Source organism: Anabrus simplex, chromosome 3 (genome assembly GCF_040414725.1).
Source record: "Anabrus simplex isolate iqAnaSimp1 chromosome 3, ASM4041472v1, whole genome shotgun sequence".
NCBI lineage: Eukaryota > Metazoa > Arthropoda > Insecta > Orthoptera > Tettigoniidae > Anabrus > Anabrus simplex.
This window is the reverse complement of record NC_090267.1, coordinates 91,059,570-91,083,654: the sequence shown is the minus strand read 5'-3', so window position 1 is coordinate 91,083,654 and position 24,085 is coordinate 91,059,570. Positions and strand designations below refer to the sequence as shown.

Here is a 24,085-nt window from a genome sequence, read left to right as displayed (position 1 = left end):
TATACTTAAGTGATTGTAATCCAATGGTTGCGTTAATTACCTTACATAGGACGGTGGACTGCAGGAGTTTGAAGCAAGTTCATCCGGGCTGCGAGGATTATGAAATTAACGTGAACTAAGCTTTCCGACATCTTGTATTTTTAATAATGTACACATTTTATACAGCTGCCAACCTACAAGACAAAGACTACTATAGAGAATAAATTTACCTAACAGTGCCTATGGACAGCTAACGGTACTTACACATTCATGATACACTTAAGAAAATGGAAATTTCAACACCATGAAGGCATTGGTCGTTTGTGTTGATTTTCAAGATACGGAACGATGCCATGTAGGTATGTAAACTATCAAAGTTTCAGACCGATTGGATTGTTGCTACATGTCTCCTCACGTGATTGGTCGCGGAGGAATCAACTCCAGTATACGGACTCTGGTGTAGCGTAGTTGACTTGCAGTCTGTGCAGTGAAGTGTTCACCGTCAAACATGCCTCGACGACAGAGAAGAGCACGCTATCAACAACTGTCGCCGTTTGAGAGGGCTCGGATAATTGGGCTGTGTGAGGCTGGATTATCGCTAAGGACTGTCGCTGCACGTGTTGGCCGACAGGCATCTACGGTACAACGTGTATGGCAGCAGTGGTCAAATGAAGGTACCCACACTCGTAGACCTGGCACAGGCCCAGCGCAACAGACAACTGTGAGAGAGGATCGCCGCATCATTCGGATGGCCCGAATGGAACCCCATGCAACAGCAGCGCAAATTCGAGCAGCTGTGGCACCCCACGTTACACAACAAACAGTTGGTAATCGCCTGCGTGCAGCTGGCTTACGAGCCCGTGTCCCTGCAGAAGGTGTTCCATTGCCCCTACAACAGCGACATGTAAGGCTGGCCTGGTCTCGAGAAAGATCGACGTGGGTCAACGAATGTCATAGCGTCATCTTTAGTGATGAATCGCGCTTCTGTCTTGCCCGCAGTCATCGCCGGAATCGTGTGCGCCGACGTATCGGGGAGAGGAGCCGCCCAGATCTTATTGTCGAGAGGCACACAGTGCCAACTCCAAGCATTATGGTCTGGGGAGCTATTGGCTTTAATGTGAAATCACAATTATTGCTTGTTGAGGGCACTATGACTGCACGACAGTACGTTGATAGGGTACTCAATCCAGTGGTTGTCCTATGATGGCGAACATTTGCTAATGGAATGTTTCAGCAGGTCAATGCCCGGGTTCACACTGCACGCATCACCAGAGAAGCTCTCCACGACATCACAACCTTAGAATGGCCCACCAAATCCCCGGACCTCAGTCCTATTGAGCATGGGTGGGACATGATGGGTCGACAACTGGCCAACCGTCCTCAGCCCCCCACAACTCTGGAACAACTGACCCGTGCAGTGCAGCGAGCATGGGCCACAATTCCTCAGGAAGCGATCCAAGGCCTCATTGACTCTATGCCTCGATGAATTCATCAATGAATTGCAGCTCGTGGTGGGCACATCCTGTTTTGATTGTTGTCCAAACTTGCAGTCAGGGGGACCTGAAAGTATAATCATCGAATCACAACCGAACACTCGTCCTGCATATTCAATTGCAGCAATGTAGCACCACTCCTTCTGGGTGTTGCAATTTCCATTGTATTCAGTGTATTCCCTAGAACGAGAGTATACTTTCGAAATAATCATTCTTCGCGGACCCCTTTCGCCATTCCCACGAGGCCGTGGAGCATAAGTTAGAAATCACTGCTCTCTAGGGTTATTTTATTTTTGCTAGTAGTTCAATGTCGCACTAACACATAGGAGGATTTTGACGACGCAAGGATGAGAAAGAAATAGGAATGGGAAGATAGCAGTCTTGGCCTTAATTAGATTAATTCGCAGCCTGATTTGAAAATAGAAAAAATCAGGGAAAACCTTCTTCAAGGCAGACGACGGCGCAGTTCGAACCCACCATCTTCCGAACGAAACTTTACAGCTAAATGATCCAACCTGCATGGCCAATTCACTCAGTCTGTAAAGTGAATTCCTGGCAGATTCTGGCTGGACCTGAAAAGAAGAGGGGGGGGGGGGGGAGGGTACTTTTACATTATTGGATATCCACTAGCTGCACGAGGAAATGAGGTGTAAATTAGTACTCACAGATGATTGGATACCTTCTTGATGAAAGAAGAATGGAAGAGGGGAAACTAGTAGGAAGAAGAAGATAGGTGCTGAAGTTGGAGTAGATTAGAACAAAAATGAGGAGAAGAATAACAATTATATTTGCTTTACGTCCCACTAACTACGGTTTACGGAGACGCTACTGAGCCAGAATCGAACCTGCCAAGTTGGAGTCAGAAGCCCAGCGCCTCACCGTCTGAGCTACTCAGCTCGCCAAAAGTGAGAAGAGACGATTTGCGAATTGACATACAGTACTCCTAACCGAGTCTGGCACTACTTCCATTATCTTGTTGTTGGGCTTTAATCATTCTCCGTCAAGAGCTATCTTCATTTGAGCAACTCGGACGTGTTAGATTATAACTAGAAATTCTTTCACTTTTACACTTTACATGATCCGTCCTTATCACCGGAAGTCTCGTTCAACAGGAAATACGAACTAGTCTCTTTTCATGATTCAGGGTGATGTTCTAGGAAGAAAAGATGGAAAATGAGTATTTCTTAGCAATGTTAACTATTGAATAGAGGTGCACATGGACATCTCAAAACCAAATGTTTGCAATTTGCTTTACGTCGCACCGACAGATGTAGGTCTTATGACGACGATGGTTTAGGAATGGACTACGAGTGTGAAGGACGTGGCCGTGGTATTAGTTAAGGTACGCCCTAGCATTTGCCTAGTGTGAAAATTGGAAACAACGAGAAAACCATCTTCAGGGCTGCCGACAGTGTGGTTCTACCCCATTATCTCCAGAAAAATGCACGCTCACAGCTGCGCGCCCCCAACAGCACGGCCAACTCGTTCGGTTCTAAAACAAAACACTAGGCGCAACAGCCTCGGAGGGTCTTGGCTTACCAAGCGACGGCTTCTCAGCCGTTATTTTTGGCTTTCTAGACCGGGGCCGCTACGCCACCGCCAGATAGCTCCTCAACTGTAATTACGTAGGCTGGGTGGACCTCGAACTAACCGTCAGATCCAGGTAAAAATCCCTGACCCTGACGGGAATAAAACCTGGGACCTCCGTGTAAGAGGTAGGCACGCTATCCCCACACCGCGGGGATGGCCATAGACGTTCTAGTGAACGTAAACTCGTGTTTTCCTCCAAGGGTAGTGCAGCTCTGTTCAGGCACATTACCAGTGGAAGTGAGCTGCATATACCATTTTAACCGCAAGTAGCTCTTGCAATTCCTCGTTAACGACCGACACGCATTTTAAGCCTAGCTGGCCGGCTGTGTTTACATTCCATGACTGCGGGATGCCAGGTTTTCCCTAACTCGAGACACAGCGTTGTCAACTCTCCCTTTAAATACTCTGCCTCTGAGAGCGAGCAGTGAGACTGAACAGAACTGCGTGCAGCTGTGCAACACTGGAGACCTGACAAGCAAGCCGGCTTCAAAACCGGCACCCTTTTGAAGTACTCCACGTGGTCTGTCTCGGACGAACTAAGCATGTTATTGGTCAAGAGCCATCTGCTATTGGTCACAGCAGAGACGACTGTAGGCAATCATAGATCTGGTTACTGTCCCGGGGTTGTACTACCTAACGTTTGAGTTGCCGGTCATTAACGAGGAAATTGAGAGAACTGTACCAGCACTCCTGCCATTCTTATATATTTGGCAGTACCGGGAATCGTAACCGGGCGTCCGTGGACGGCAGCTAATAGCAGTAGCCGTTACGCTACGGAGGCTGACGACTGTCTAGTTATTGGCACAAAGAAAGTAAACGAGATTATTTCGACTTTTCTTAAATGAACGTGTCGGGTTGCACACGTCAGACATTTTAAGGGTGAAAGGCACTTCATGTCTACTATCAAGGGCAGGAATTGAACAACAATTGGTCTTGGAAGCTTAGGTGATGTAGATGACAAGAATATCGAAATACAGGGCTTAGCTTGGTCTACTTCATAAGCCCCTCCAAGCTGTTAGTTTTTAGAAGCTCATCTCATTTCTGGAGTACACATTAAGTTAAAATATATCTGAAGTCATTCTCACCTAATATATCTTGCTGAGGTAACCACTTCTTCACCATGACGTTACTCGGTTTACCAGGGAGCGAGTCCGACTCCCACTTCCAGAGAATGCGCTGTGGGATCTCAGAAAATGCTTCAAGGATTTCCTTTACTTTCTCCGGAGGTAGATGGTCGCTTCTCATGTTCGAACCCAAACTGAAGTAGATTACACCGTGTTTAGCGCCATCCAAGAAAGTTTGTATGTCCTGTAAAAGTCATGACGGTTTTAAAAATATAGTACGCACAAATTGAGCCTGTAAACTTTAATACTTTTGTATTTAATGTGAATTCAGGGTTATAGATTTTCCCTTGCTACGCAACTGAACTAATGAAGTTAGCCTATAAAAACTACCAAAAAACTGTTAACTGATATTCCTGTGCACGCAGACCTGCTATGACAGAATTGTTTCTAGCGTCAAAGCGATTGGATATTCAGTATGATAGTTGTTCAAAGTCGAACCATTGACATTGTTACTTATATCATGCAACTAGTTCCAATATTCAAATTTCGTGACACTCGGAAAAGGTTGATCCTGGAAGTTATTCAAATGTTGTACTTTCTACACAACAGAACATCAGGAATGATTTCTAGGGTTTGTGAGATTTTGTCTGATGATACTGACAGGAGTTACAAATGGCTGCACAGAGAGGTAGTACCCCGCTGTGGGTGGGAATGGTAGAATGACACCTACAGTATTCCCTGTCTGCCATAAGAGGCCACTAAAAGAGTCCCAGAAGTGCATAACTCGGGGGGGGGGGGGGTGTTGGCAACCTGGCATTGCTTCCACATTCTTGTATTAAGAAGGAAGCCAACTTTTGCAGTGTCGACTCAGTTAAAACGTAACTTAAAGTGTGCGTTGCAATGGTGCAAAACTAACAACAAAAGTGCACGAATCTTCAGTGATTCGCAAGATATACTGAACTCAGTAAACGATAAATATGACTTAAATCCAATAGCTGTCTTTATCAGAGCAATAACTCGGGACGGTTCTCACATCTGTACATCTTGGATTACAGGTCACACTGGGTTTACTGGTAACGAAAAATCAGACACACTAGCTAAATTAGTTAACGAATAGCAAAGGCCAGCACGCTAACCGTTTAGAATTTGAGCAGAACTCTATGGTGCTGTTCGATACCGCTTTTTATCTTAAATGCAAACATTTGGTCGTTCCGTTAAATTAGTGTTACAAGGAAAATACTATTTATTAATGCTGTGATGAATTTCTTGGAGACTGCCGACTTAAGAATTTGACCAACCAGTCACCATAGATCTGCATTTAGGGCAGTCGCCAGGTGCAGGTCTTTTGATTTGACGCCCGTAGGCGAACCGCGCGTCGTGATGATGATCAAATGGTGATGAAGACGAGACATACACCACGCCCCAGTGCGAACGGAATTAACCAACGATGGTTAAAATTCCCGACACTGCCGGGAATCGAACCCAGGACCCCTGTGGCCAAAGGCCAGTATGCTAAACATTTAGCCATAGAGCCGGACTAGGCTGTAGTGAATTTCACCTCAGACTCACGCAGAATACCCTTCTAATGCAGTCATATGCCTACCATGGCATCACTCAGCCCTCCCGGGATTGAGATCCGACTCAGATCCAGAGAGTGCGCTGTGGTATCTCAGTGAACACTTCTAGGGTGCTCCTCACTTTCTCAGTTGTAATCGAGCTTGCGAAGCGAGTGGTAGTAATGTACTGTGAGTGCTGAGTGAGAAGAATGAGTGTTGCTGTCCAATAGTATCAAGCGGCCATAGGTCGATGGCACGGGCAAGTGAAGCGGGGCTAAGGTTATGCCAAACCATGTAATTATACACCTGCATAAACATAACATACTGCACATTATCACTACCTAAAATTAAAAATAAATTTAATATCATTTAAAGTAAACGTTAAGTGTAATTTTACCGAAGTTTAAAGTATCATGAAAATAATTTTAAAGTTACTAAATTGTACAGTATTTACTATTAGAACTAAAGCTCGAAAATTTTAAACTGTAATGTTAAACATTACACTTTCATTTTATTTATTTAATAATCTAACTTTTGAGGGTGCTTCTTAGAGTAAATAGGTAAAACTCCCGGCACATTCTTCTGAATAGCTTCAGGTTACTATGGAATAGTCGAGAAAGAAAAAGATTTAAACGATTTAATGAGTAAGTGTTGGGCATTATAAATAACCATATGAAGGTAAATTGTAAAGATGAGGACACTGATGAAGCACACAGGCTGGCGAGACTTAAAGGGAAAATACCGATTGAAGTTAAGTTGAACTCCGCACTGAAGGCAAAGTCTTCACCTTGTCTGCCATTGTTGGTCTGAATTCTCCTACTCTTCAGTGGAGATTCTGAGTGGGTTTTAAAGATTGTGTTAACTGTCAGAAATATGAAGTAGCTAATTCTATTTCATGGCTGATAAGTTCATTGAGGGTCCTGTTTAGGCAGCGGAAGACTTTGGTCACTCCAATTGCACAATACTTTTCGAGGAATAAAGATGATGCCTGCACCCGCGCAGGTTGTCGTACACGAAGCTGAACTCTCTGAAACGTCAGCGTTCCAGTTGACAGTTCCATTACGAACTGGAATCTCTTGTCCCAAACGTGAAAAATCAGGAGAGGCGTAAGTTGACCTCACGCAAGGAGAATAATTCCTGCCCTTCACTACATCACCGAACTTCGACATTCCTCTCACTGCAACCTGCAACGGAGACGTGTAGTGCTTCCAAACACGTTACGGCGACTGCCAGGAGAACGACATACGCGATATTCATCGGTAAAGAATAAACTCTAGAATATTCAACCATGTTGCATGAGAAGGAATATTCGCAATAAAAAACATAATACAGGTACATTTGTTTTGTAATTTATGCATTTCCAATAGGCTACAGCATGTTAGTATTAAATGCCTGTAAAGAGAATATCAGAACACAAAGCCATAAACAGAAGCGAGTGAACAGACTCCAGAGACCTTCCTAGAGAACTATCCTCAGAGTTAAGTAGATGGGAGGTGGACGTTGGTGTAAATGAGTTCTTTAGTTTATCGCAGCAAGAAATTCATCACAGCATTAATACATTGTTTTTTCCTTGTAACACTAATTTAATGAACTACGAGATGTTAGCATTTAACCCTCAAGCACACGCGCCAGATCTTAGGACGCAGACACACGCGGGGGGGTGCTTTCCACCCCACATATCATTGTATTGTAAAATATGAATTACTGTATTAATTGGAGGTTTTAAGATAGATTATGTAAGAATGACTCTCTCTGCAGGGATCCAGCCAGAAAGGTACAAGAGCGGGGTGAGCACAGGAAAGTTATTTGTACATTTCACTAGGAAATAAAATGACCTGGGCTGGATTCCACCCCATACGCGTGTGTTTGAGGGTTAAGATAAAAAGCGGTGTCGAACAACACCATAGAAACTACACTGAGATCGTCGTCCTCCGCATACTGACATCGACAGCAGTGGCGTATACTGAGGGCTGCCAAGGCCATCAGAGAAGCCCTAACCTCAAAGGAGAGCGATAGAAATCTAAAGCACATTATAACGTAAGCATCTGATACAGCCCCAGGTGCTTTATACCTCAAGCCCGGAGTGTTTGTACTAGATAGGTATGTGTGTGTGTATGTTCGCTCCTCAGCCCTAAGGCTGGTTTTATCCTCAAAAGCTCCGTCATCAGCTGTCATATATGGCCTAAGCATCACTAAAGAGGCCTACTAGGGAAATGAGGAGTGAGGTAGTTTCCCATTGTATTCCTCACCGAGCCAGACGTTTCTATTACATATCAGTCTGCCAAGCCCACTGAAATGCATGTATCATCCGACCCTATCAGCAACATTTTCACACCATTCATAGCGGGGATTGGCTGCATAAGGAATAGCATTACTAGCATTGCTCATACCTCATTCACTTTCATATAGTCAAAGCCAAGGGTAAGACTGAGACAGGTCGATCCAGCTGGAGAAACCTAACAGTCGTAATATTGAAAGATGCGTGCTGACAGCTCCTTGAGCGAGTTCCGTTTACTGCCTGCCTGGGGGAGGGGCGGGGGGGAGAAGGGAGTAGGGTGTATGGTCGCCATGGAAACGTGAGCGGATCCATTGCCGTTGCTATGGAAACAAGCCCGCGGGCCGGCTTGTGCTGACTGGAGTTGCTAAACCTCTCAAATCTTAGTTACGTTCAGCAGAACTCAACGGTCTGAAGGAAGGAACAAGTGATCCGGAAGTGAAGGGAAGGAGGAAGGTATGCGGAAATGTGTCAACACCGTGAAATGCTCCTCCCTCCAGCCCGACCTGTCAAAGCGCTTCTTTTAATATTACGGGAATACAGACTATTAAGTCCCCGTTTACCGAACGTGTTGTTCAACTGCTACCATCTGTTACGAGATAACATCCCCATCTAGTTAACATGATCAAGAACCAATTTCACGTTAGAAGTTATACATTTTTCGTCCTTTTTTCCCTTACAATTTGTTTTACGTCACATCGACACAGATAGGTCTTATGGCGACGATGGGACAGGCAAAGGTTAGGACTGGGAAGGAAGAGGTCATGGTCTTAATTAAGGTACGGCCCCATCATTTTCCCGGTATTAAAATGGGAAACCATGGAAAACCATCCTCAAGGCTGCCGACAGTGGGGTTCGAATCCACTATCTCCCTAATGCAAAACTCACAGATGCGCGCCCCTAACCGCATTTTACCGACTTCGCTACCGTTCGACAATCCTCTGTTACTGAAAATGCCCTCCCCCCCCCCCCCCTACCAAAAAAGGTTCGAAGCACTCCCAATGCATTATAAGCGTTAAGATTACTACGTAAGAGCCACGTCACTATCCAAGTAAATATTGGTACTAAATGGCTAGTAAAATATCTAGTAAACTCGTTTTTTTTGAAAAAAAAACGGCGTGAGATCTTCTTTTCATTTTTAATGTGTTAAGGAATACGATTGTAGTTCCCTTCATCACGCCATCTAATATGAAAGCATTTGATATCTCTCCAAATCAGCTGTATTAGTATTATCCATTCCTGTAGCATTCTATCTTAGAAATAGCTGATAATCCGGTATACTTGTCTCAATCAATAATTTGGGCTGGTTTGTTATTCCTTTTTAAAAACCCCAAAAATATAATATAACGCGTTTTATGATTCTTTGCATGATGATAAGAGTGTTCCTTTAACTTCTGTCGTCCTATTTCTGGGATAGAAATAGTACCATGCAGCTCCTTCTGTACATTCCAAGTTAAATATATGCTACAATTTGTACTCTTTGCAATTTTGTACTTAAGGCTGTAACATTGAAAAACTACAGATTACTCAACAGAAACAAGCAGTTAGCAGGGAAATTTAAAGGTATATTTATCTTACCTTCGGCAGAGGATTCGGTTTAGTCTGCACATGAAGTCCGGTGAGTTCAACCACGTTAGGGAGTAAAGGCCGAGGGTAACTCATACACCAGTGGTTATCTATAAGCAACAGAGTGTCGTTGTACTCGAACTCACTTATTGGTGGTACTTCAGGTCCAAAATGTTTCCTCATCACAGCTTCATTTAAGGGTAAGATTTTGAATTTCCATAGGAACGCCTTCGTCAAATACAGGTATGTATTGTGCATGCGCTCCCAGAAGTTCATATGGTCTGTATAGGAAGCGAAGAAGGTTGGCAGATAGGCAGGGTTGTACGGATTTCCAAAGGAGGAGAATGCAGTTGACATTGCACTCATCGAGACGATTCCAGCAACAGGTGGTGATCCGAGATGGTGTACCAGACCGTAGAATGACTGCAACATAATCTTCTCCATGATTATCATGTCAAACTTATTATCTCTTGATCTGAAACAAGAGATATACTTGTGTTACATTATGTCCTGAAGTAGATCATGTGTTTCTACCTACATAATTTGCTAATTATGTGGATAAAGTTTGATTCGTACTCATTAATTCCGTGCCATCGTTCACCGCAACTGAAAGATTTGGTCCCTTGATCTCGGCGCGTGTGTGTCCTTCAGTAACTTGTCAGGTATTTAGTTGACAAAGAGTTATTATTATTATCATCTGTTTACCCTCCAGGTTCGGTTTTTCCCTCGGACTCAGTGAGGGATACCACCTCTACCGCCTCAAGGGCAGTGTCCTGGAGCTTCAGATTCTTGGTCGGGGGATACAACTGGGGAGAATGACCAGTACCTCGCCTAGGCGGCCTCACCTGCTATGCTGAACAGGGGCCTTGCGAGGGATGGGGAAGATTGGAAGGGATAGACAAGGAAGAGGGAAGGAAGCGGCCGTGGCCTTAAGTTAGGTACCATCCCGGCATTTGCCTGGAGGAGAAGTGGGAAACCACGGAAAACCACTTCCAGGATGGCTGAGGTAGGAATCGAACCCACCTCTACTCAGTTGACCTCCCGAGGCTGAGTGGACCCGTTCCAGCCCTCGTACCACTTTTCAAATTTCGTGGCAGAGCCGGGAATCGAACCCGGACCTCCGGGGGTGGCAGCTAATCACGCTAACCACTACACCACGGAGGCGGACAACAAACAGTTACTACTTAAAATTAATTAAAGCCAAGTGACCAAGAAAACTGTTATACGAAGGATGAAAAACTATAGAACCCACCTGAGATTACTAAACTGTACCTGAAAACACTTTTCCTTGGTTTCCCGTTTCCACCCTACGCAAATGCTTTTACATCCAGCACTGGCGAAAAAGTGTCAGAACCGCACCAAAACATTTCCCCAGGTCTTAGGTCACTGTAGGGGTTGCCTGACCGAGACGGTAAAGGCGTACTCGGTTCGCCCGGAAGGTCGTGGGTTCGAATCCCCGTCAGGAAGTCGTAAAATTTAAGAAACGAGATTTCCACTTCGAGAGGTGCATATGGCCCTGAGGTTCACTCAGCCTACACCAAAAATGAGTACCGGGTTAATTCCTGGGGGCAAAGGCGGCCGGGTGTAAGGCTAACCACTCTACCCCCATCACGTGCCACGGTTAACAATGGTGGAAGCCTTTACCTTCCACCCCTCCAAGGGGCTTCATGGCCTGTACGGAGGTGACTTTGTCTTTGCGTTTTTAGGTCACTGTACGCACAATGATATTCTAATTAATGCCAGACACCAAAACATTCGTTCCAAAGTGGCCAAAGAGCTTTAAATATTCTGGAATGGTTGTGCACGAAGAACACGGCAGGGGAAACACTGAAGAGGGTGGCAGAGAAAAGAGAAACTGCAATCCTTCGAAAACTCTTGGGTCTTAGGAAGTTGAAACATGACGTACATGCTTTCTGGTTGAAATCGAACCAGCAACTCTATAAAACCATCGAAAAAATTACGACAACGATGAGGAATAGCAGACTGACCTTTTATGATGAATCAAGAGAAGTTGGCCAACAGAATACTCCTTTTGTGAGAAAAGTGGAAAAAAACTGCCTGAGTGGCTTACACAGATGCACAAACACCTAGCAGGGGTGTCGAGGAGCAAAATATACAGCACAGAACAACATTTAGGAAAAAAATGTTGCGGGAGTGAGGTATGTAACCAAAAACCACTGTCCGAGTCACGGAACATCTCCGCTGAAGGGCGATAAATGAAAATGATCTTTGGCAAAAGTGCAAAGAGAAGAGCGGGTAGATTGTGTAAAATTGGCCGACAGATTTCCGTACCGATGAATAAATGGATGAATTAATAATAATAATAATAATAACCATGATGATGTTGATGATTAATGAATGACAAACATGGACCACAATTCCTCGAAACAGAGTTTGGACGGGTTAAAAAGTTCAAATACCTCAATGAAATCATACAAGAGAACGGAATGGAATGCCAAATAAGGCATTACACCACTGTGGTAAAAACAGAATGCCTGTATGCCAGCGAATGCTTCTCGATGAGTTACAATTTGGAGAACCAGGAGATCCTAGAAAGAAGAATACTACTGAAAATCTTGGGTCAAATCCAGACTGAAACCGACTGGAAACTTCGCAACAACAATTAAGTCTACGAAAATAAGGAGAAAAATTCAGATACCATGCAAATGGGGAGGTTATCATTTCTCGGGCAACTGTACAGAATGGACAAAACCAGACTAAGAAAGTTATTCGAATACCTTTGAACAAGAAGACAACGACGCCATGGATTAAGGAAGTTTGTAAAGATCTAGAGAAGCCCAACATCCAGGAAGCTCAGATGTTAGACATGAAAACATATCTAACCATGATTCAAAATTTGGAAGGTTTTCAAGGCGAAAGAACTGCAAAGACGGGAAGAGCCTGGACGGATGAACCGAAGAAAAAGCATAGCGCCCATGTGAAGGAGTAATGGAGAAAGAAGAAACCTCCGACAGGGAAAAAATGAAATTGTAGCGTGATTCTAACTGGCCAATTCACAAATAAATAAAAACGAAAAATTAAAAGCCGATATCATTTAACTTATTTGGAAATTCACTCTGTTTTCCTTGGTTACGGTCACGTTGTTGAATCTGTAAAATCGCTTCACATACCCGTCAGGGCAGGAACCACCTGATGTTAACCTCTGCACTATAGCGCAGGTGCACGTTGTTCTGTTTCGTGGTGTACGTTTCTGAACTCGTTTTCCATAGCTTTTATTGGTACCACCGCCATCTCGATCCTCTAATACTGCCTCATCTACGCTACTAGATTAAAAACAGGAAGGCGCCGAAAGAGTGCAGTCATAGATGCACGATTTTCGCTGTTTGTGTGGGTGTTGCATTGTGTTCTTGATGCATGCAAAGCCGTACCCAGAGGGTAGTGTACTGTACAGTGGTATACGAGTAATATCTTTTAGAAATTAGCGTGCAAATTTCATTATTGTAAAATACTTATGTAGTATAGTAGAATGTAACAAAGGCTTTTCAGTCTGTCAAACACACAGCAAATGCAATGTAAATTAAAACACTATAAACATATCTGTAAAACACACACTAACATACAAAGAATGACATGTTTCGTTCTACAAGAACATCCTCAGATTCTATCAAATCACTTAAAAACAAGCTTATATATGTACAGTATTGTTTACGCAGCGTACCATTGTGCGGCAGGATGTTCTTGCAAACGCGGCCGATCCTACAGAGACTCATTTAAGAGAAATTAGGCTCGGAGAATTGCTCAGGTTCTTTGAAGCGATGTCTTCTTTTTTTCATCAAATCCTGCAAATGTTACTATAATTGAAATGTAAATTAACATTATTATCATTTGTAGTGAAATAACAGTACATAGTGTAGTTCAGATTAAATCCAAAAAGCAAAAATGAGCTTAATCTACAGTACTTTTGAAATAAATGTTCTTTACTTACTTCATGAATTCCTGCATTTGTGGAGTGCTCAACTGAAAATCTGCTATTTTAGTAGATATATCGATCCAATGATCTAATATGCTAGGAAGTGGCATATCGCCCGTGACAGTAGAGGCGAGGAATGTCCTCATTACAGCATAGGATTCTGATAAATCGATGTCAGTGTAGTTTGCAACAGGTTCCTGAAAAGATGGAAGTATAAATTATTTCAAAAGAGTCGGGTTTAAGACATATCGCATACTACTGACAAGATGAAATGTAATAAGCTAAAAACGAGGGTTCGTGTGGCAGTTCTAATAACAAATTCTGGAAAGAGAGTGGAGGAATAAGCAAGTAGAAAGAAAGAAGTGGCTACTCTCTTCAGACTTATGGAGAGATATACACTGACTTAGCAAATGTCATGGGATAGTCACCTAATAGCGTGTGGCCCTGCGAAGTGCAGTGAGACGCCGTGGAAGTGAGTCGACAAGTCCCTGGTAGTCCTCTGGACGCAGCTGACACCAAATCGTTTGCAGAGCGGCCGCCAATGCTGGTCGGTTCGTGGGTGCAGGATCCATGGCACGGAGCCTGCGTTCGAGGACATCCCAGATATGCTCGATAGGCTTCATATCGGAGCTCCTGGGTGGCCATGGCAGACGTTGGACCATTCACGATACACCCTAGACACTGTTGAGTTGATCGGAGTTGATCGTGTGAAGCCGAATTCCCGCACCACTTCCGAAATCGCACTTCCCATTCGTCGAGCACCCACCACCATACACCGTTCGAACGGTGTCAGCTCACGACAACGTTCCATGTTACACCTGTCACATCATAGCCACAGCTCACAAGGTCTCCTAAGAAGCTGCCGCTGGCACAGGGGGCGTGTGGTGTGCAGACAACACCTGCGCATCAGTGCTTCGCCATCCCATGACAGTTGCTCAGTCAGTGTACACTGAATGGTGAATCGTCATGGAAAGACACTGAATGTGATGTTAATAATTTGTTGCTCCTCCGCGAGCGCTCAAAACGGCACCAGTACGGCGAGGCATTGACTCTACAAAGTGTTGGAATCGTCCTGGACGGATTTGCACGCACGCATCTTGCACGACTACCCACATTTGGTCTTGTGTAGTTGGTCTGGGTTCATGGGGTGTGCACCAGCAACGACAGCATCCCGTAAATGCTCGATTGGATTAAGATCGAGGGATGTGGAGGGCCAATGGATGGTCGTAACTACACTGGAGTGCTCCTCCAACCACCTGCGTGCCACCCCAGAGCGGTGACCTGGCGCATTTTCCAGTTGAAACTTGGCATCTCCATCAGGGTACTCTAGGGCCAGAAAGGGATGCAGACGGTCTGAAGGAATGTCCACATAACATGCGCCTGTCAGCGCTCCCTGAAGCCGGACGATGGGGCCTGATTGCTATCAAGTGGTGTAAGTCCAGAAAAAATGCTTATCACAAATGGCTCCAAACAAGGGCTAATGTAGACAGGAAACTGTACGTAGGTGAAAAAACAGATCGAAACAAATAGTTGTTGAATCGAAAAAGAAGTCGTGGGAAGAGTTTGGTAGTAACCTGGAAAGGCTAGGTCAAGCATTAGGGAAACCTTTCTGGACATTAATAAAGAAACATAGGAAGGGAGGGAAATGCCAGAGAGTGTTGCTGGAATGAAAGATGACAGGAAAACCGGAGTACCCGGAGAAAAACCTGTCCCTCCTCCGCTTTGTCCAGCACAAATCTCACATGGAGTGACCGGGATTTGAACCACGGTATCCATCGGTGAGAGGCCGACGCGCTGCCGTCTGAGCCACGGAGGCTTCCTTCATCTGATAAATAACTCTAAAATTTCAAAGATTAATAACACAATATACAGTATAGTCTACAGCAGGGATTGCAAACCTTTACCGACTAGCGTGTCAATTAAGGTCTTGTTTATTACTTTGGACTGTTCAGTGTGCCATCGGTTAATTTTCTTTAAAAATCATCATAAAACCCCTCATTTGACTTCATTTAGGTATTAGATAACATTACATATAAACTCATTCGACTGAGTGTTCCTGATTTTATTTTTAAAAACAAACAAATTTTAAGAATAAGATATGTTGCTTTAACCTACTAAAAAGTGTAAAAATTGTGGGCAAAGAATTAATTGATACATACTTCTTTATTAAAGCGTAATCTCAAAATGTACTATGTTACTATTTTTCCCATCAATTTATTACATGTTAAAAACACTAAAAGCAAGGGAATGCTTAGGGACAACTTTGTGTAAAGATGGGAAAAAGCGAACATCTTGGTGGAATGATGAAGTGAGAGCAGCTTGTAAATGTAAAAAGAACGCTTATCACAAATGGCTCCAAACAAGGGCTAATGTAGACAGGGAACTGTACGTAGGTGAAAAAACAGATCGAAACAAATAGTTGTTGAATCGGAAAAGAAGTCGTGGGAAGAGTTTGGTAGTAACCTGGAAAGGCTAGGTCAAGCATTAGGGAAAACTTTCTGGACATTAATTAAGAAACATAGGAAGGGAGGGAAAAAGTAAATGAACAGTGTTTTTGAGTTATTCAGGAGAACTCATAATAGATGACAGGGAATCACTGCACAGGTTGAGGGAAAATTTTGAAAATATTTTCAACGTAAAAAGAAATCTTCCTGGTGGTGCCGCGAACAACCGAGCTCATGGGGACGGGGTCAGTGATATTGGTGAGATTACGCTTGAGGAAGATGAAAAGGTGGTAAATAAACACCATTGTCTTACAGCAGCAGGAATAGATGAAATTAGACCCGAAATGGTGAGTTATATTGGGAAGGCAGTGATGAAATGGTTTCATAGAGTATAGCATGGAGTGTTTGGAAGGTACCTTCCTTCAGATTGGACGAAATCAGTAATTTCACCTATCTATAAGCAGGGGAACAGGAAGGATTGCAACAACTATCGAGGTATCTCATTGGTTTGTATACCAGAAAAAGTATTCACTGGCATCTTGGAAGGGAGGGTGCGATCAGTCGTTGAGAGGAAGTTGGATGAAAACCAGTGTATTTTCAGACCACAGAGGGGTTGCCAGGATCAGATGCGCCAGGTAACTGAAAAATGCTACGAGAGGAATAGGCAGTTGTGTTTATGTTTCATAGATCTAAAGAAAGCATATGACAGGGAAAAGTTGTTTGCTACTGGGGGACTATGAAATTAAGGGTAGATTATAAAATCAATCAAAGGCATTTATGTTCACTCTGTCTTTTGTTCATAGTTCCCTTTAAGCTCGCATCCAATCAATCAATACTGATCTGCATTTAGGGCAGTCGCCCAGGTGGCAGATTCCCTATCCGTTGTTTTCCTAGCCTTTTCCTAAATGATTTCAAAGAAATTGGAAATTTATTGAACGTCTCCCTTGGTAAGTTATTCCAATCCCTAACTCCCTTTCCTATAAATTAATATTTGCCCCAATTTGTCCTCTTGGATTCCAACTTTATCTTCATATTGTGATTTTTCCTACTTTTATAAACGCCACTCAAACCTATTCGTCTACTAATGTCATTCCTCGCCATCTCTCCGCTGACAGCTTGGAACAACTGGGCTGCAGTGAGAATTGATGGTAGAATGAGTTCTTAATTCAGGGAACTTACGACAAGGCTGTAATCTTTCACCTTTTTTGTTCGCGGTTTATATGGATCATCTGCTGAAAGGTGTAAGATGGCAGGGAGGAATTCAGTTAGGTAGAAATGTAGTAAGCAGTCTGACCTATGCTGACGACATGTTCATATTGGCAGATTGTGCCGAAAGCCTACCTTGGAACATGAAAATAGGTGCAATGAGTATGGCATGAAAATCAGCCTCCCCTAGACTAATGTGATGTCAGTAGGTAAGAAATCCAGGAAAATTGAAAGTCACATTGGTGATACCAAGCTGGAACACGTAGATAATTTCAAGTATTAAGAATGTATTGTGACCGTATCGGCACGATTAATATTTATTTCAAATGATATACTTGGTTAGGAAGCAGGCAGCAAGCTTTATTTGTGTGGATGTTGGGAGAAGCATCAGATTGTGCAATAGGACGCCCGCCAGCGCGGCGCCTTACACACCCACTGGGTGGCTTAAAGAATTCCCGAACTAAGCACACGTCATAGAAGAAGCAGCAGAAGAACACTATTTTAGCGACTCCATATTGGAAAACAAATGCCAGCGTACAGCGATGCCAAAGCGATTGGGCCAATTTTAATGTATTTTCGGCGTAAATAAGGCTTGGTTAACAAAAATGCATCCGTCAGAGCGGTAGAAAAAATAGTAGCAACAATCTAAAATCAGGAGTTATAGTAGAAGAGATTCTCCAAGGTAAAAGCACTTGAGGACAGCCTATGTATTTGACTTAGCGTACGGACGCGATGGGTGAAACCAGATATTTTTGGAGATTCACCATTTCCCCTTCGATCTTGTTAATTAATTACGGCAGATCCGCCGAACGTAATCAACTCCGCATGGCATAGCGCACTTGTGCATAACATAGTCACACAATCTAGCGTATTGCTGATTTCAACAGGCTGGTTTATCCAGGAAAGTTCAAAATAAGAGTGGGGGAAGGGCTCACTAGCCACCCCTATTCCCGGTTTGGCTATAAGTTGTTGCAGTTTCTTGGGGGAGTCATCAGTCGAGAACGAGCTCAGAGGTGGAACTACGGTCGGTCCGCGAGCGATATCTACCTCTTCTTTGTTTGAATAACTGACACAAAAGAAACGCGAGTGTTCTAAAAATGTTTTCCAGTGTGCAGTGATAGTAGAAAATGTAATTATATGATAAATATATTTGTGCGACATCCGATCGCGAAGTAAACTCTGAATACTTGTAATTGTGCCGTAGTTAGTGACTGTGAAAAGTTGAGTACGCCGTGGGGATCAAACTCCGGACGGAGAACGCTCATCGCGAGGTTGAGGTCTCTAGCAGTAAGGGAGCTCATTTTTCGAGGAACATAACTTTGGGATTTGGTAAACTCTGTTTTCAAAAGAAAAGCAGTCGTCCTGTGAAGAAGTACTATAAATAAATCCAAGTAAAATTGAGAATAGGATTTCAGGACCAAATTATCACACTAAGTAACGGGGAGTGATAAGTGCAGGATCTGAACGATCTAGACAGAAAAATTAGGAGAAGGACGGCTGATTCATATCACGGAAGTAAGAGGCGATAGACTTGGGAAGGAGAAGATCATGAATGTTCAACTCGCCTAATTTAAAATGAAATAGACTAGCTGAGATATCCAGAAAAATTAGAATCACGTAACTTGCATCGGTCATAGAACGGTAGAGGGGAAGTTTGGTGGTGTCGATTGATCAACAAGTGTGCAAGCTTGTGTAAATATAATTTCAGTGATCTGTTTACCAGGAAGATGGATTACGCCAGAAATGTCATCAAACTCCTAGAACCCAGGACTGCACGAGCCAGCGACATGGAGTGAGCACCGATGGCAGGCCCCTGAAACCTCCGGATGGGGCTGGAAAAACACCAAAACTGTTGAGTAACGAGCTATTTTCTTCCAATGTTAGTATTTCCCCTTGTAAATAGAGTTAATGTAAAGATAGGGTTAATGATGATGTAATTGATAGGTTAATTAACTGGAGTGGTCGGATGACCCTTGTTTTATTTGATTTTTGTAAGCAGATATGGGAAGGAAGTGAACCAGGAAGGACGTATAGAGTTTGGGACCCCTTGTAGAAGCTGCATGCGCATGCTATATTATATATTTTTGTTATGAGTGCTGAGAAAGATTTGAGGGGGGGCGGGGAATAAGTAGAAAATTGAACAGGTTAATGCCGTAAATTTCATATGCGTGACTGCATAAGACGAGCAGGGATTAGTAGGTGACAGGATCATTAACATGTGCCTATACAGAAGTTAATGTGGAATAGTGACAGCACTAAATTCATAAAAGTAGAGGCAGTAGTTTGTTTTGCATGCTAGTGTATAAGTTTGGCTGTAACTGAAGATGTTCGAGAAGATATGTGCGAAGGTTCGAATCTGGCCCCCCCTACACATTAGTTAGGCTAATAAAGTAGAGATTTACTAGTTGAGTTTGATCATGTCTGAATATGATTATTTGTTGTTATTATTATTATTATTATTATTATTATTATTATTATTATTATTATTATTATTATTATTTTCTTGAAGTAATTTGATCGGTGATTTTATACCGATATATCTCGAGCAATAGGGTAAAATATGACAGGTACACAATCTCGCCTCAGAAGGCAGAGAACTGGGAATATTGCTGTGGTCAGTGGCTGACGTATGGTGGATATTAGGAAGGAGAGTAGATACGAGTCGAACTCCAGACCTCCAGAGATATGAGAGAATTTGATGTGCGTTAACGATTGAATTTGAGAAATGATTCTCGTGTATTGAAAGTATGTGGGCTAGCTTGAGCAATGAATAGATTGCGCCAGTTTCCAACGAATTAAATTTTATAGGCACCATGTCTTAGCCTAAGCCGGCTGGTTGGTGTTTTTAGCTTCCAGACAGTGGAAAGAATGAACGCTTTAATTTACGAGCCAGGAGGAAGGGAGCGCCTTGCGAGGGTAGGTCCCGGGCACGGGCGAAGTAGCTGGTCGTGCTAACAGGCTGCCTTGCCCTTGGAGAAATAATGACAGTAGAGTTCTGTAATTGCCACGTATGCCGTAAGCCACGAACCACGTAGCAATATAGATGTTCCCGTTGTATGACAGTGTTCACATGATTAGGGTAAATTAGGGCTTGATTGCAGGATCTTTGATGGAGACGGACATTGTCTCCAGTTTGAACCTCGACTGCACATACACAGGAGGACTACTCGCACAAGTAGCGGGTGCTACGAGATGAAATACAGCCATTTATATTTTGTGTTGTTGTATAAATATGTGTTTCTTTTTTTTTCAGGGTGTAATCTTGTTTTGTGATAAGTACTGCTCTGCGCGAATTTAGACTTCGTGAAATTTCACTGATAGTTGTTGTAAGTGACGAGTTCATTGTCGAGCCTGTGTTTGTTTGATTTTTAATTCATTTGTCTTCTAATTAGTGGAGACGCGTAACTTTATTTCGTTCCCATGATTTAAGTAAAGCATATGATTATTTCTCCAGTATACTTTTATTTACGTATAGATATTTGGTGGTGGTAGATGTAAGCTAAGTGACCACTCTGGGTAGTTGAGTTAGTGTAAGTAAATTTTAACTTAATGATGTGGGATTCGGTCCCAGGGGATACTGGTATTTGGAGGAAAATGGTTCGTAATTGTAACTGTAAATAGGTAATATGTGTTATACTTTGTTTTGTGTAACACTCAACAGTTTAATGTTCAACGGGTGATAGACAAACAAAAAAGCCAGAGGTAGAAACGTAGTATGTCTACGAGTACGATCATCCTTTGGGGATGTGTATTTTTTGTTTTATGTAAAATTAGGTATCCATCAGGTTGTTGGTTCGGATGGAAGTTTTTCCTTCATCTGAAATATTATTAGAAGCTGTGGTCATCCACATAGATATTCTAATGGAATGTGGATGAAGTTAGCTGATGGATGGTGGCACGGACTTTACCGTTGCTAAGTTATTGTCTTCATTTTGTCAAGAATGTCATAGTGTTTGTATAGATTTCAACGAGCGCCTTAGTAAATGGGAAAAACTTATTTGTGCCTATCTTTTCCGAAAAACAAGCATCCAAGAACCTCTTCCGTTCATTGTAGGCCTTTAAGTTAGTTTAAGTTTAATAGCCTCTACATGCCACGAACGGTCTTCGACCCTGAGGAGTCCGTGTTCAGACCTCAGGAACGGGAGAGTAGCTTTGACCTGGCTGTGCTGTATGGCCGATAACTTCTCATATGAGTGGATTAACGATACAATCCCAACGAGGGGAAATCGGCACAGGCCGAATAGGTCCCTTGACTATCGACTTCCGTGGAGCATGGTCCCATGTGTTCGTGACCCGAAAGGGTTGGCTTGTTTTCACATGGTCCCATGAGTCATGGGGGACGGTGGGAAAGGTCCCAGTATGTTCTCCCAGGATGGTAACATAGTAAGTGAGATTGACTCAAGGTGCAGTAAAGCTAATGCACTGAGCTCGCAGTTGCGATCAACTGTATTCTGTAAGAAGGAAGTCAGCTCCCGGATGAAACTATCGTTACATCGGTCTGTTTTCAGGCCAACTTTGCTTTACGGGAGCGAAGGTGGACTCAGGATATCTCTTTCATAATTTATAAGTAAAAGACATGAAATTGGGGCGAATGATTGCTGGTACAAACGAGTGGGAACAATGGCGGGAGGGTACTCGGAATGAGGAAATAAAGGCTAAGTTAGGAATGAACTCGATGGATGTAGCTGTACGCATAAACCGGCTTCGGTGGTGGGGTCATGTGAGACAAATGGAGAAGGATGGGTTACCTAGGAGTGTAATGGACTATGTTATAGAGGGTAAGAGAAGTAGAGGGAGACCCCGACGACGATAGTTAGACTCAGTTTACAACGATTTAAAGAAAAAATGGCGTATGGCTTTTAGTACCAGGTGTGTCCGAGGGCATGTTCGGTTCGCCAGATGCAAGTCTTTTCATTTGACACCCTATTATGGGTTCCTGGACAAACAAGAATCAGTGAAAATGAAGAAGCTGACAAACTGGCGAAACAAGGCTCAGAAGGTCCTTTCATAGGACCAGACCCCTTCCTAGGAGTGTCACTCCGAAGTGTGAAACTGGTAATATCCCAGTGAACAAACCAGTCTCACTTAGACATTTGGAAGAGGCTAACTACAGCAAGGCAGGCACGTGAACTTATCAAAGGACCTAGCTAAAGTTATAGAAAGGTCCTGATAAATTTGAATAGGACAAGAATACGAATGATAGCTGGAATGTTGACAAGCCATAATACCTTACAGAGACACCTACACTTCATGAAAATCAGTCAGGATTCGATGTGTGGAAGTTGCGGTAGGGAGGAAGAAACCTCCGCGCATGTGTTATGTCAGTGCGAGGCTCTTGCAAGTACTAGACATCGACATCTTGGCTCACATTTTGTGAGCCTGGAAGACATCAGGAATGCCAACATCCGGACACTGGTATCCTTTATAGGAGCACTAGGGCTGGACTAGGCAAACCCGTTTAAGGGACACAAAGGGTCTTCACAGAGCTACGTGTGGAGTCCTGCGAAGGCAGGGCTCACCCATTTCTTATCTATCTACCTATCTTTCATTTGACACCCGTTGGTGACTCGCGTGTCGTGATGAGGATGAAATGATGATGAAGACGACACAGACACCCAGCCTCCGTGCCAGCGGAATCAACCAATTATGGTTAAAATCCTGACCCTGCCGGGAGATGAACCCGGGACCCCTGTGACCAAAGGACAGCAAGCTAACCATTTAGCCATGGAGTGGGACATGATTTGTAGATAAGAGGTATAAAACTACATGAGGTCACAGCACGAGTTGCAAATAGAGGATTGTGGTTACGTTTAGTAAATTCACAGAGGCTTGTAGGCTGTACGCTGGAAGGTATAATGGTCTATATTGATGATTTATTTACGTACGTATGTATGTATGTATGTATGTATGTATGTATGTATGTATGTATGTATGTATGTATGTATGCACATTAAAATATGTTAGTAAGTTTTCTGACGTGCCACAGAATTCGTGTTCGCATGTCACCTTATGACACGCGTGTCATAGGCTTGCCGTCTCTGTCTTAGGCCTTCCGATGATTCAACAATCTGGAAAAGGACATAATAAAAGTTGTCGAAAGGAAGCTGGGCACAAACGGAGCTTAAGACAAGTGGAAACGATGCCTGTCTCAGCCAGGACCCGTAATTGTCACACTCATCACAAAGAACCTCAGAGGTGGTGATAAACCAAGTGTATATATGCTCGCTTCAGTCGGTCTTATAACAGCAGAAATAGATGCCATGGTATTTCGAATAAGCGCACCTAATAAGAAGGATGAAGAAGAATGATACCGAGTAAACTGGATGCACAGTATGGTGCTGTGGCAGTAACCTTATATTATAGAGATGGTGGGCTGAATTCTACCGTCGCACAGTGGGGCCACTGAAAGGAAAAGCTGGCAACAAGTCCAAAAATAAAATCCCGGAATTATTTGTTAGATGCTCCTTTTTCAATAGTTGAAGACCACGTACAACATATCTCCTCGCTGTGCAGATCTCAAGTGGCACGTTAAAACACTCACACAACCAGTGTTGCCAACACGGTGGTTTTCCCCACTAAATCTAGGTTTTCTTACTCTTCGACAGTGGGTAAATTTTAACTCACTGTGGGAAATGGGAAATATAGTATTTTTCACGTTTATGTCAGTGGATACTTTGTTTTTTTTTCAATCAAAGTTTTATGTAATAGTTCAAATCTAAGTTCTTTCGTATTACCGTCAAAAGCCGAGCCGGAAAGACCAAAACTGTAGTCTGAGCTTAGATGCAGGGCATTCCATTAAAAGTAAGGAAGCAAGAAACGCTTCAGTGCGTGTTTCTTTGAAAGTAAAATGTCACTTCTTCAAGTGTCAAGTGCATTTAAGGTTGTTATAGTGTCAGTGATTCTCCTTCTTGAATCTTGTAATTTTGACGGCCGCGCAAATATGAATTTCTCAGCTCAATAAATGTGTCCTTTGTCAAATGG

At 43.2% G+C, this 24,085-nt stretch overlaps 1 protein-coding gene across 1 annotated transcript in view; it reads right to left on the bottom strand.

Annotated features, from left to right (window-relative positions):
* Positions 1-24,085, bottom strand: part of LOC136866011 (UDP-glucosyltransferase 2) — a 98,115-nt gene that overhangs the window by 54,674 nt on the left and 19,356 nt on the right. Inside the window, exons 3-5 of the mRNA XM_067142622.2 lie at positions 13,470-13,651; positions 9,536-9,998; positions 4,148-4,370 (exon numbers count right to left, since the gene is read on the bottom strand). Of these exons, the coding sequence (XP_066998723.2) occupies positions 4,148-4,370; positions 9,536-9,998; positions 13,470-13,651 (868 nt within the window). The remainder of the gene's footprint in view (positions 1-4,147; positions 4,371-9,535; positions 9,999-13,469; positions 13,652-24,085) is intronic.